Genomic DNA, 12,986 nt, shown 5'->3' with positions numbered 1-12,986 from the left:
GCAGCATAAGTAAATTAACACAAGGATTTTTGTACCCAATGGTATGAGGAAAAAACCCAACCAGGAAAAACCTCTAGAAATCCACTAAGAATGGACTATTACAAGACTCAAGAAGATAAACTCTAAACAAGAATCTATCCAATACTTTTGTCTTGCCTTACTCAGTCCTTGCTTGAACTCTCTCGAATTGAAGATCCTCACGAACAAGCATGCTCGCACACAGCTTCCATTGCATACAGCTTCCAATATGGAATATGAAATATGAAGATGCAAACTAGAATTAAAAAGCTTCACAAAGTTGCTTTATCATTCTAATTTTTCATCAACTCACCTTTGCTTCTCAATATAAACTCTCAAATTAGTTTTTGCAGAAGTGAGTAACAAAGGTCTTCAAGCTTTGTTTTATATCAACGGAAATCACGTTCCAAAAAGAGTATGAAAAAGTAGAATTGGTTTTAACGTGAAAAAGAGGAAAACAATTTTGCTGATTGATTTTATTGTGAATTTCATTCCTAATAAAACTAAATCACAAAAATGTAGTTTTCCAAATATGATATGCAAATGCAAATTACCTTGTAGACATAGTCAACCCTTGATTTGCTAAATCTAGATAAGTCTTGTGGCCCAAGTTAATTGGCCTAAAAACTAGGCCTAAATCTACACAACAAGGACACAATTACAAGTGTAGGAAATTAAGCCAATTCCTAAGTAAATTCACATTTCCAATCTCCCCATTTGGCATTTCCTAGACAAAACCCCAACACAAGGAAAAAAGAAAACCACCCAATCTCAACTTCATCAAGGATTCAACTCTGCACAAGTAAATTATAGATAGCATATAGTTGTTAGAGTATCACAACCACAAGTACTCCCCCTCAAGATAACCACTTATGCAGAACCAAGGCTCCCCCTTAATCATAGTAGAACAACACTCCCCCTTAATCACAGCAGAGTGACCAATTAACGTAGGGTTTGCACTAATCTCCCCCTTTTTGGAAAGGAAAGCCAAAGATGGATGACCATCACCTGTATCTGGACAACTCGGCACACTTGCACAAGAATCATGAAAAGCGTTTATACCTAGACAAACACATGCAATAGATGAACTAGAAGAATGAATGTAAATGAATGCTGAACAGATAAACAAGGTAGCAAGACACAAGCAAAACAGATTTGTCGGGGAAAACAAGTAGAGTGTCGCATCAAGTTATGCAACGTGATACAAGCATAGCATTTCAGACATACTCAACATGGATGTTCATAAACCACAAATAATAAAGAGATTAAAAACCAAAGACATCGAACATGAGTTGAGATGGCCAAGTTAGAGAGAAAAGTGCTTAGATTCAATTAAGAAGATAAAAAAAAATGTGTGTAGTGTGAGTCAGCACAAAGGAGATTACACCTGTGAAGAATACTGTGCAATGCATTATTTACCTTGAGAGTTTCATTGCAAGTTGCCACATTTGAAAACAGCCACAAAGCCATCTTGATACTATAATAACCTAGTCTAAATATAATGAGCTTGATTGGTTACATATGACTTTACAAGTTTGTCAAGAAAAGCTAAAACATTAAAACTAAAAAAACCCTGAAACATGTTATCAGCCTTTACGTACACCATATCATCGCATTGCATGTTCTCGCAAAGCAACTCATCTAGTTCTGTTGTATTGTTTTCCGCATCATATGTAGAACTAAAGCTCTTCTTCTCCCAAGTAATTTTCTGAATCACGATATTGATTGTTATCTTCTAAGTCAGCTCGAGTACCCAAGTTGAGGTCCACTGACATTGGTAATTGTCTGAAGGCAACTGTAGCTTGTTGATTGCTTAGTCTTCGCTTCAACATAATGCACAATGGAATCTTATAAGACCTTGAAATACTTTCAGTAATAAAAGTTCTCACGTCATCATCATCGACTATATCTACAGCCAAGCATTTTTCGTTGAATCATATATAACTTTCATAATTATTTCATACTCATTTGGGTCTAGATTTGCAATGTCATACACTTTATTCCGAAGTTTCTCTAATGTAATTTTCTTTGAAACAAGTACTCCTTTAGTTTTTCCATTTTTGTACGTTGAGTGAACCCAGCTCCCTCCATGGCTAATTAAAATTGTCAATCTAGACATGGTACAGAAAAGTAAGCCAAAAAAAAGTTAATAAAAAATAACAGACAAATTGAATAACAATATTCTGACAAGTGTCAATACAAAAATAAAAGTGAGAAAGCTACTTAACTGCTGAACAAAAATGAAATTAGACAAGCTACTTAGCTATGGAGCAAAAATGAAAACAAAACGATGGCTACGATAATATCAAATATAAATTTCATATTAATACTATTTAAGAAGTTAGGATGTAAATATCAAATATATATAGAAGATTCCTGACATAGCACCTCCAGACATTGCCCACATACTAAAAACTACAAAGCAAAACAAAAACTTGAATACACTATATATAAAATAGTAATTATGCAGCAACTCATAGTAAATGACCAAATTAAACTACATATAAAATAATATAGCCTTGCAGATTGACAATGTCCTAAAGAAAACATTTTCAATTTCGCCCCTTCTCAATGCTTGAATTTCAATGGACATCCTAAGATTCAACTATCTATAAATCAAGGGCAACACCGGATCCTTGATCTCTAGCGAACATAAATTATTTCTTCTCCAGTACAGTATATAGAAAAGATATGATTTTTCTATATATTAAAAATGCCCAGATTGAAAAAAATAATAATAATAATTTGACTTTCACGGCTTTCGATATTTTGTTTATATAACACATCATTTTATTTGAATTATGCTCTTAAAAATGGAAAATTTATCAAATTATTTTTCGATTTGTATCCAAAGCCAAGCCCATCAATTCCACCACTTGTATCCAAGCCCAGTAGCCCCTCTTGAGGTTTTCAACTTTTTCACAAAACTCCTTGAGGTTTTAGAAATTATAAGAACACCCTCAAAGGTTTTAAATTTTTTTCACGAAACTCGTTTTCATTGATTTTTCATCCAAAGACAGATGATTTTATACCCAAAATATATATATCCAAATAACAATGTTGGTCTTTGAGATTAGATTGCATATACTTCATTGAAGTTAATTTTGTCATTTGCATAAGTTTTTTTTTTCAATAAAATCACCAATTTTTGAACAATCAACGAAAAGGGGTTTTGTGAAAACAAACTGAAACCTCATGGGGTGTTCGTGTAATTTTTGAGACTTGAGAGGGTTTTATGAAAACACAATAAACCTTAGGGGGTGTTAGTGTAAATAACTCTTTTGCTTATAAAACCTAAGGAAAAGTTTGATTTTATTTTTTCCTTAAACAATTATAATTTAATAAATGAACTTTAAACGGTTTGGGCTTTGGGTTGGCACGGCCTATGGGCCTCGGACCTGCCTTGCCCGTTGGGCCAAATTATTCCATCTCGACCTGTCCAAATATACAAGCCATGCCGTGTTGGCCATTATTTAATCAGGCCAGACTCATACTGTGTCTGGGCCGATCCAGTCCATTTAACACCTCTACGTGCTAGGCAAATGACAAATACAACTCATTCCAAAAACACAAAAAGATATCCCCATCCAAAGTAGAAGTCAAGGAAGCAACAAAGGATCACCGAACTAAACAGAGGGTAGGGGAAAGTAGTCTGTTATGCTTATGTGTTTAACCCTTATTATACGGTTTTCTTAGGATTTATGGTTTTCTTATTTTCTCTCGTTTTCGTATGATTTGCCTACATGTAATCTAATAGCATGGTTATTGCAGAGAGTAATAAGAGTATGATGTGTAGTTCAATTTCTAGTTCCTACCATGTCAAAGAAAAGAAGAAGCAACTAAAAAGAAAAAGAAACGACGAAAAACTACAAGAAAGATGTAAGGAAATCGCAGAAAAGGAACTGCATTGACAAGATTTGAGTCTATTTACGTGTGTGTTTTGCTATATTTGAAAGTTCTTATGAAAACTGGCATTTGTGAAATTAGGAAGGTAAATTTTGGCTATTTATAATAAAAACGCATTTTTCAGATTACAACCAAGTTTCACTAATTTAAAAAATGAGCCGAGCCAAGCCAAACATACAATCAAGCTCATTCCACGAACAACACGAGCCAAGCTGAGCTCAAATTAGGAAAAGATCATCTGATCACAGCTTGAGATATATATATATATATATATATATAGCATACTGAGATATTTAAACTCGTTCTAAGTATCAGAAAGAAAAGAAAATCTGCAAAAAGAACAAGAAGAAATATTACCTTTGAGTTGCAGTACTTTTTTCCCAATTTGCCAATCCAAAAATAAGAACAAGAAGAAATATTAATACCCCCCAGTTGTAGTAGTTCTTGCCAATTTTGCAAATCCCAACACGCCCGCCTCCGGTTGAAATAATTTTATTGTTAGCAATTTTGATGGTTCCACCCCTCCTTCTTGTCCTCAATATTGTTCGAACAACTTCGTTGTTGTTTTCCAAAAACACAACTTCACTGCCTTCACTTCTAATTTCATTGCCAGAAATGTTCCAGGTCTCGTTGCTTTCAGTATCACTATTTTCACTTCTTGTTGCCATCTCCTCGTGCAGTTGTTGACTTTCATTTTGGAGACCCGTCTTATATTGAGAAGATGGGAAGTCTCGGAGATGCAAAAATAACAATGGAAAGGGTCTATGGGCAAATATTTCAAAACAGCCGGAGATGCAAAAATAACAATGGTTGGGCAAATATTTCAAAACAGCTAGATGAATGGTATAGTCAAAAGTCCCGGAGATGTAACTTGCCTTCTACATTGAGAAGAGTTGGTGGAATGACTTTATTCGAAGGGTGCAATTGGCTGAGAGAGAAGATAAATGTGGGACCAAAATAAACAAGTCCAACTAATTTGCCATTCGTCTGTTGATATATCCAAAAAATTTATAACCCCAAGTCAGAATCCGCAGAAAAATATATCCAACAAATTGATATACGAGAAAAGAAAAGCAAATCAAAACAGGCAATGCCCAGAAAACAATAAATTTCAAATTAAAAACAGGCAATGCCCAGAAAACTTGCCAGCTGTAGGCTTTCGTCTTAATCATTTTTGTTTTATTATGGCTTCAATGATTGGTCGCCGAATGCATTGAGTCAGACATCTTTAGTAAACAGGGTTGCTGTAAAAGGCAGTCGTCACTTCATTATTTTGGATTTTTGAGAGTATAGTTTTTTCTCTTCATTTCTGTTGTGTGAGGCCATGGTTTTTTAATGAAATTTTGAACTTGGTTTTAAAATCTACTTCTGTTTTTGAAAATATTTGTCTAGCATTTCATACACTCCATACATCTAGATCTAGGACATATTCTTGTTGGGTTTCTTCAAGAATATGATATCTTAAAGGCATCAATCCTATTAGTTTCTAAATCTATATTTCATTGTTCCAAGTAGATTCTATCATACGCATCTGGTGCCATAGAGTGAAAAGCTTAAGCTGCTATTACCATGAAGATTAACTGCTAGTATTGCTAAGCTAAGTAGAGTTGCTTCCTAAATAGATATAGGAATTCTTGAGCTTGTTTGTTTGTGTAAAGACCCATTTTTTTAAAGTATATATTTATTTTCAGGAGGAAATATTTCGCTATTTATATATTTTATAAATTATATATGTATTGTTATATTCATTTTATATTTATATCTTTCATTATCGGTTTTCATATACAACATATCAGCCCCGATCTCTTGGACCACAAGGGTCCAAGAGACTGTGGTCACCTACCGTTGGATGTAATATCCAACGGTTCAAAAAAGTTTCTTAAAAGGAGTGCAAGAGTGAGTAAACCGTTGAATTTACATCCAACGGTGAGTGACCACAAATCTCTTGGACCCCTGTAGTCCAAGAGATCGGGACTGTACAACATATATATAAGAACCCATATCTTCACTACTAGAAAGTTGGAAAATGAAGACAGTAAAATGACGACGGCAGAACCAAATACTCTCGTTGTGTTTAGAAAGACAACATTGATAGAAAACTGACATGGATTAGTAATTTAAACACTTTTAAAATCGAGATCCGCTGGGGTATTTTTAAAACACGATGCCCACAACTTCATAAGCGTCGTCTTTTGAAACATGCTAAACAAAAGTTGCCGATTATGTACACACTTGACCCCTAAATAACGATAATGGGTATAAAGCAACCAACTTAGATACTAAAGACGACGTTCCATCTACATCACTGACGTATTAACTTGTACTTAACCACGATGGTAATTGTCGTCTTAACAACGTATGAAGTGCTCTTGTACTACAACAGTTATTATAATGTCATGTGAGGTTATGTTTGCTTGAGAAATATTTTTCCCCTTCATTCTTCGATATCATGGTTCATCTAGTAGTATATCTTGTCAGAGAAGTTCGTCTATGTGGGCCATTTTATTTTAGATGGATGTATCCATTCGAAAGATTCCATGACGCTTTTGGTCATTATTGAATAAATATTGAACTTTTATTTTTCTTCTTTCTATGTTAGATTGAATTAAGATATGATTAATTTACAGGTTCAAAATGAACTCAATGGGAAAGACAATAATGGCGTATCAGAAAAGTTGAGGTGGCTAGCAGCTAGTCCAAGCATAGCAATGCCATTATATAGGAGCTATCTTATTAATGGTGTTTAATTTAACACCAAGGCGCAAGATCGATGATGTGCGAACTGTCCAAAATAGTGGAGTTTATTTACTTGCACATACTATGTAAGTTGCTAGTGCCAAGGATAAAAATTCGATTATCTCTAATATAGGTTTTTATGGTGTCATTCAAGAAATTTGGGACCTTTACTACCAAAAGTTTAGAATTTTAGTCTTCAGGTGTGATTGGATAGATAACACTTCAGGCCTTGTAGTCAACGAACTTGGATTTACCCTTGTAGATCTGAGTAAAATTGAACAAAGAAATGACTAATTTGTTATGGCTTCTCAAGTCAAACAAGTATTTTTTGTTGACGATCCAATGCATCATAGTTGGTCGGTAGTGTTATCAATGCCTAATATAATGATGTTATTGGTGCTGATGTGTGATGTTAGAATTGAGTGTGAGCAAAACTAGAGGGATACCCAATGTTGACACATTTGATGACCTAGTGGGTGAGAATTAGGAGTGAAAATATTAGAGATGGGTGTGAAGATATATGGATTGATTGATGGTTGTAATGTATGACATTAATTATGCAATAAATGGCTTTGTTTGACATTATTTTTATCACTTTTTCATTATGCGGATTTTGGGCATGACAATTCTAGTATTAAAAATACTAGGTTCAAGATGTAAAATACGATGGTCCAATTAACAAATTGCAAAAACATACGTCTAAATGATACCCAACTTCATTTTTTAACAAACCTTATGGAATGGACGATGTAAGTGACCGTACATAAATAAAAACCACTATTTGAAATAAACAAAAACACGTCGGTTAATTAAAATTGATATTAAATAACAATTAGGAGATCCGGAAAATAATAATAACCAACAACGACGGTCAGGTTAAGCCGTTACTACTCAAAATTCACTACGGCGTTGTTCATAGAAGCGACATTTCAAAAGTAATAACACGACGGCAAAGGGTACAAAACGACCTATTTAACAAGTTCACTACAACCTCCCATAAATATTTACTGTCGTCTAAAAGGACCACAAAAGGCTTCTCAATTTAAATATCTGTTGTGAGAGTTCCTCTGAACGTTGGTAAGCTGACACCTACTGTCGTCTCACCAAATACATACAACGATATTGGTGTTACAAGCGCCGTGTAGCGTAGGTACCACGTCTATATTTATATTCTCTGCGTTGTGGTAAGTTAAGTAACAACGACATCCAGGTAAATACTAGGGTCGTAGTAGATAGTAATAACTATGTTCTTTCTATATTTACAGTCATTACTACAGCATTTACAAGTTGGTAATGACCAAAAGCGTCATGGAATCTTATTAACCACGACGGTTTATTTTAAATAACTGTTGTGACAGTGGTTTTGAACGATGGTTATGTAATATTTAGGGTCATGGTTACTTTATGTTACGACGTGTAAGATCCCGCATCAACCAACGGAGAGGGGGTGATGTGCTTTATATGTGCACACCCACATCCATCTAGCACGAGGCCTTTTGGGAGCTCACTGGCTTCGGAGTCGTAGGAACTCTGAAGTTAAGCGAGTTGGGGGCAAGTGCAATCCCAGGATGGGTGACCCACTGGGAAGTTACTCGTGAGTTCCTAGAAACAAAACCGTGAGGGCAGAAAGGGGGGCCCAAAGCGGACAATATCGTGCTACGGCGGAGCCGATCCCGGGGTGTGACAATTTGGTATCAGAGCCACTCTGCCGTGTGGTGCGAGTGTGCCAACGAGGACGTCGGGCCCTTAAGGGGGGGTGGATTGTAAGATCCCACATCAACCAACGGAGAGAGGGTGATGTGCCTTATATGTGCACACCCGCATCCATCTAGCACGAAGCCTTTTGGGAGCTCACTGGCTTCGGAGACATAGGAACTCCGAAGTTAAGCGAGTTGGGGGCTAGAGCAATCTCAGGATGGGTGACCCACTGGGAAGTGCTCGTGAGCTCCCAGAAACAAAACCGTGAAGGCCAGAGAGGGGGGCCCAAAGCGGATAATATCGTGCAACGGCGGAGCCGATCCCGGGATGTGACAATTTGGTATCAGAGCCACTCTGCCGTCTGGTGCGAGTGTGCCGACGAGGACGTCGGGCCCTTAAGAGGGGTGAATTGTAAGATCCCACATCAACCAACGGAGAGGGGGCGATGTGCCTTATATGTGCACACCCGCATCCATCTAGCACGAGGCCTTTTGGGAGCTCACTGGCTTCGGAGTCGTAGGAACTCCGAAGTTAAGCGAGTTGGGGGCTAGAGCAATCCCTGGATGGGTAACCCACTGAGAAGTTGCTCGTGAGTTCCCAGAAACAAAACTGTGCGTGCCAGAGAGGGGGGCCCAAAGCGGACAATATCGTGCTACGGCGGAGTTAATCCCGGGAAGTGACAATTTGGTATCAGAGCCACTCTGCCGTGTGATGCGAGTGTGCCGACGAAGACGTCGGGCCCTTAAGGGGGTTGGATTGTAAGATCCCACATCAACCAACGAAGAGGGGGCGATGTGCCTTATATGTGCACACCCGCATCCATCTAGCACGAGGCCTTTTGGGAGCTCACTGACTTCGGAGTCGTAGGAACTCCGAAGTTAAGCGAGTTGGGGGCTAGAGCAATTCTAGGATGGGTGATCCACTGAGAAGTTGCTTGTGAGCTCCGAGAAACAAAACCGTGAGGGCAGAGAGAGGGGCCCAAAGCGGACAATATCGTGCTACGGCGGAGCCGATCCCGGGATGTGACACAACGAGACATGGATAAATTACGACATGATATCTCCTTCAGATGACACCATGTTCCACAAAGCGTCGTCTAAGCATATCGAAGTTGCCTTTTTTACTTTTTTTAATATTAATTAGACATCAATTGTGAACCAATAGCGCCGTCATATATAGTAATAACTACGTTCTTTCCATATTTACAACCATTACTACTTCATTTGCATGTCGGTATGGACCATAATCGTCTTGGAATATTTATTAACCACAGAGGTTTATTTTAATGTACCATCGTGGAAGGGATTCTGCACGGCAGTAAGTTAATATTTAGAGTCGTGATTACTCTATGTTACATTGGGACGTGGGTAAATTGTGCCATGTTATCTCCTTGAGACGACACATATCGAAGTTGGCCTCACTACAAAACAGAAGCCCTTTTGCAAGGGCATTTTGTCGTTGCAAAAAGCCTTTTGCTGTCGCAAATATCCTTTTTCGACGGTAAAAGTCCGTCGGATGTCGTCGCTAAAAGGCCGGTTACAAATACTTCATCGGAAATAATGTATTTCCGACGCCCATACTTCGTAGCTATTGCTTAAATTTCTATCGGAAATGAATTTTTAAAATGACCCAACATATTTATTTCCGTCTGTACATGTGGTCGTAATTACTTATTTGATTGTCGGAAATAGTTCTTTTATCGTGATTTCTTGTTTTTGTGAATTCATATTTTCAACCAATGAGTGTCGTCAAAAATACTTTTTCCGACAATGATATATTATTTGTGAGGGCTAGATTTCATCGCAATTATCACTACCGACCAAAAGAGTTTGTGGAAAATATATAATAGCTCATCTGAAAAGAGTATAACAAAATATTTCCAATGGGCAAGTTATGTCGGAAATATATATTTCCAACCACATTTATTCGTCACAAAGTTTGTCGCAAATAGATTAATCCTGTAAGAAAATATGTTCGACAAACAAGTGATCGGAAATATAGTTGTTTCGACTCGATTATGTTGTGGGGAATGTTGTCAGAAATAGGCAATTATTGTCGGAAAGTATTTCCGATGATAAAGTGTTTGTTGGAAATATGCATTACCGAGAGGGAAATGCGGTCGACAAATGTAATTATTTTATAAAAAAAATTAATAAAAAGAAATTTGAATTATAATATTTGCTATAAATAGTTTTCTAATCATTTGTATTTAATCGGTAATAATAAATAAATAAATATACGACACCATACTGTACTAAAATTTTAAACGTTCAATTAAAATTATTCTAAATAGTTAAAACATAAACAATCCACATCATCCTTAAAACATATAAGCAATCTACAAATATATCAAAACCTTGAAATTCAAAAGGCCTTTTTTGTTGTTTTTATATTAATTAGTCATCAGTTTTTATTTAGAGATGGCGTAGTATGTTGTAACAACGTCGGTAATTCACCATCGTGGTTTTATGTAGCAAAAGATGGCGGTCGATTTCACGACGGTGGATTCCCGTTGTCTATTTCGATTTTTGTAGTAGTGTCCAGCCAGTTCTGCAGTAGCTCCCTTGAATATTTATTCTTTCTTCATCTTTTTTGGCTTTGCTTACTCATCCTTAACAGTTAACATATAAAAAAGAAAAAAAGCTAGAACAAGAAATGATGTGCTCGCCTCTGTTTGAACGAATTCTATTGTCGTCAATGTTGTAGTTTCAACCCTTCCTTGCTTGCTTGCTTGATGCTCATCTCAACACCACCTCCACTTTCATGATATTCATTGTTGATCGAAGTCGAAAATCCCAAAGTCCTTGCCTTCTTGCGCGATGATTACATTCCTGCGAGGTCTTGCTACATATCTGGATGGCCACTGTGCGCAACTGCTTCATATTAAACAAAAGAAACTATATGATAAGAGTAAAACAATAGTCAAGAATGATTTGAAAAACTAAAATAAACTCCTGAAAATTGGATGATATGTCAACTAAAAGAAGGGACAAGCAATTGCAGGCTCTTATGGAAAAGGACGCTTTTTCAATATCTAAAGATATTCTTCCGTTAACTGAGTAGCAAGGAATTACTTATTGGCTTTTGAATTACTTTTTCTTTCTGATGTTATCAATTCTAACAAACTCATTACAATGGTTAATGATTGTTAGAAATCTAGGTACGTAGTGTCAAATTTTCGTCAAGTTGTAAATGTGCCTTGTGCCGTTAGGGAAATTAGGGCTTAACTCTCGATGATTTGAAGAAAAGACACTACTACAAAAAGTGAAAAAGACGACCAGAAAACAACGACGGTCTAAGTGAAAACCGTCGTGGTTTTTAAAAAGACGACGGTTCTAAAAACACCGTCGTGTAATACAACCTTAGACAACTAAAAAATGGAGATTCAAATGGCTGTTCAAAAACAACGACGTACCTAATTAAACAACTGACGTCTATTTGAAACAGATTTCCGCAGTGTAAAATCAATGCCAACAAAGAACGACAGAAGTTATGAATCGACTGACGTAGAAAGTAAAGACGACGATTTCAATAAAAACCGCCGTTTTTACTCATAAAATAACACGACGAGGTTTTCGTATAAGACGCCGTATAATAACAAACAAATCCACGGCTTTAAAATACAAAATATCGCCGTATTAAATTAATGTACAACGACGGAAAATATAAATATATCGACGTCATTCTCGTATAGTTCTACGACGTTATCTTTAAATCGTACAATAAAATTTAACGTCGTATTTATTCATTTTATACGTCGTACCTTTAATTTAAACCGTCGTCTTAATAAGAATTTTTGTTAACAATTTTTTTCTTTGATTTTCTTATCCTACGTCGGTAGATCTACTTAATGACAAGAATTGAAATAACCACGACGGTTTATATAGAAAACCGCCGACATAATCAGATTTGTCTGAGATCCCAAGGGTTACGAAATCTTACCAGATGGAACTCTGTTCCACATCATAATCTTAACAGATGACACAGATTTGCAATCAGAGAGACAATTTTTTGGAAGTTGATGATGTGTGTGCGTTTGTGTATCTACAAATATTATACCTAACGTCGTTGCAAATTTGCAATCAGAGAGACAATTTTCAACGACGGTTATATTATACCTAACGACGTTTAAAAACCAAATCAACGTCGCTCAACAAATATATTACGTCGTCTTAGTCTTACTTAAGACGACGAAAAACGACGACAATAATACAAAAACAGTCGTTGTTTTTATATTCTTATTTTATTTAAATCTGTCATCCAAAAAAGAAACTTTACATATTCCAGAACATTAATTTCCTTCATTTTAAATTTCCTCCGGAAAAAAAAACTCTATTTATAACGCACTGTAATTGAAAAATAAACTGAAAGGTCAAAGGAAAAAAAATTCTATTCATAATTTAAAAATTCAAATCCACGTCGGTTATATTAAACCTAACGACGTTAAATGAAAAGATTCCACGTCGCAAAACAAATATTGCTTCGTGTTAGTTAAAAACGACGGCATAACAAAAACCCGTCGTTGTTTCAAACTGAATTAATTTAAAATTTCTTCGGAAAAGCAAAATCTATTTATAATTTCCTCGGGTTAGTAATATTGCGTCGTGTTAGTTTACAAATTCTAGAAC

At 36.2% G+C, this 12,986-nt stretch overlaps 1 protein-coding gene across 1 annotated transcript; it reads right to left on the bottom strand.

Annotated features, from left to right (window-relative positions):
* Window positions 1,448–4,642, bottom strand: LOC109946744. Its single transcript, XM_020555430.1, has 2 exons — window positions 4,282–4,642; window positions 1,448–1,836 (listed from the first exon to the last, which is right to left on the bottom strand). The coding sequence occupies exons 1-2, from the start codon at window positions 4,590–4,592 to the stop codon at window positions 1,698–1,700; spliced, it is 450 nt and encodes a 149-aa protein (XP_020411019.1). The 5' UTR covers window positions 4,593–4,642; the 3' UTR covers window positions 1,448–1,697.

The sequence above is a fragment of the Prunus persica genome, chromosome G1 (assembly GCF_000346465.2).
Source record: "Prunus persica cultivar Lovell chromosome G1, Prunus_persica_NCBIv2, whole genome shotgun sequence".
Taxonomy (NCBI): Eukaryota; Viridiplantae; Streptophyta; class Magnoliopsida; order Rosales; family Rosaceae; genus Prunus; species Prunus persica.
Note: the sequence above shows the minus strand (reverse complement) of the source record. Positions and strands in the feature narration are given on the sequence as shown.

Bases quoted from the DNA above. Each gene is read 5' to 3' on its own strand.
- LOC109946744 (XM_020555430.1), bottom strand. From the start codon at position 4,592: ATGGCAACAAGAAGTGAAAATAGTGATACTGAAAGCAACGAGACCTGG. The intron at 1,837-4,281 runs GTAATATTTCTT...GTTGAAGCGAAG, and splicing joins AAAAGTACTGCAACTCAAAG to ACTAAGCAATCAACAAGCTA.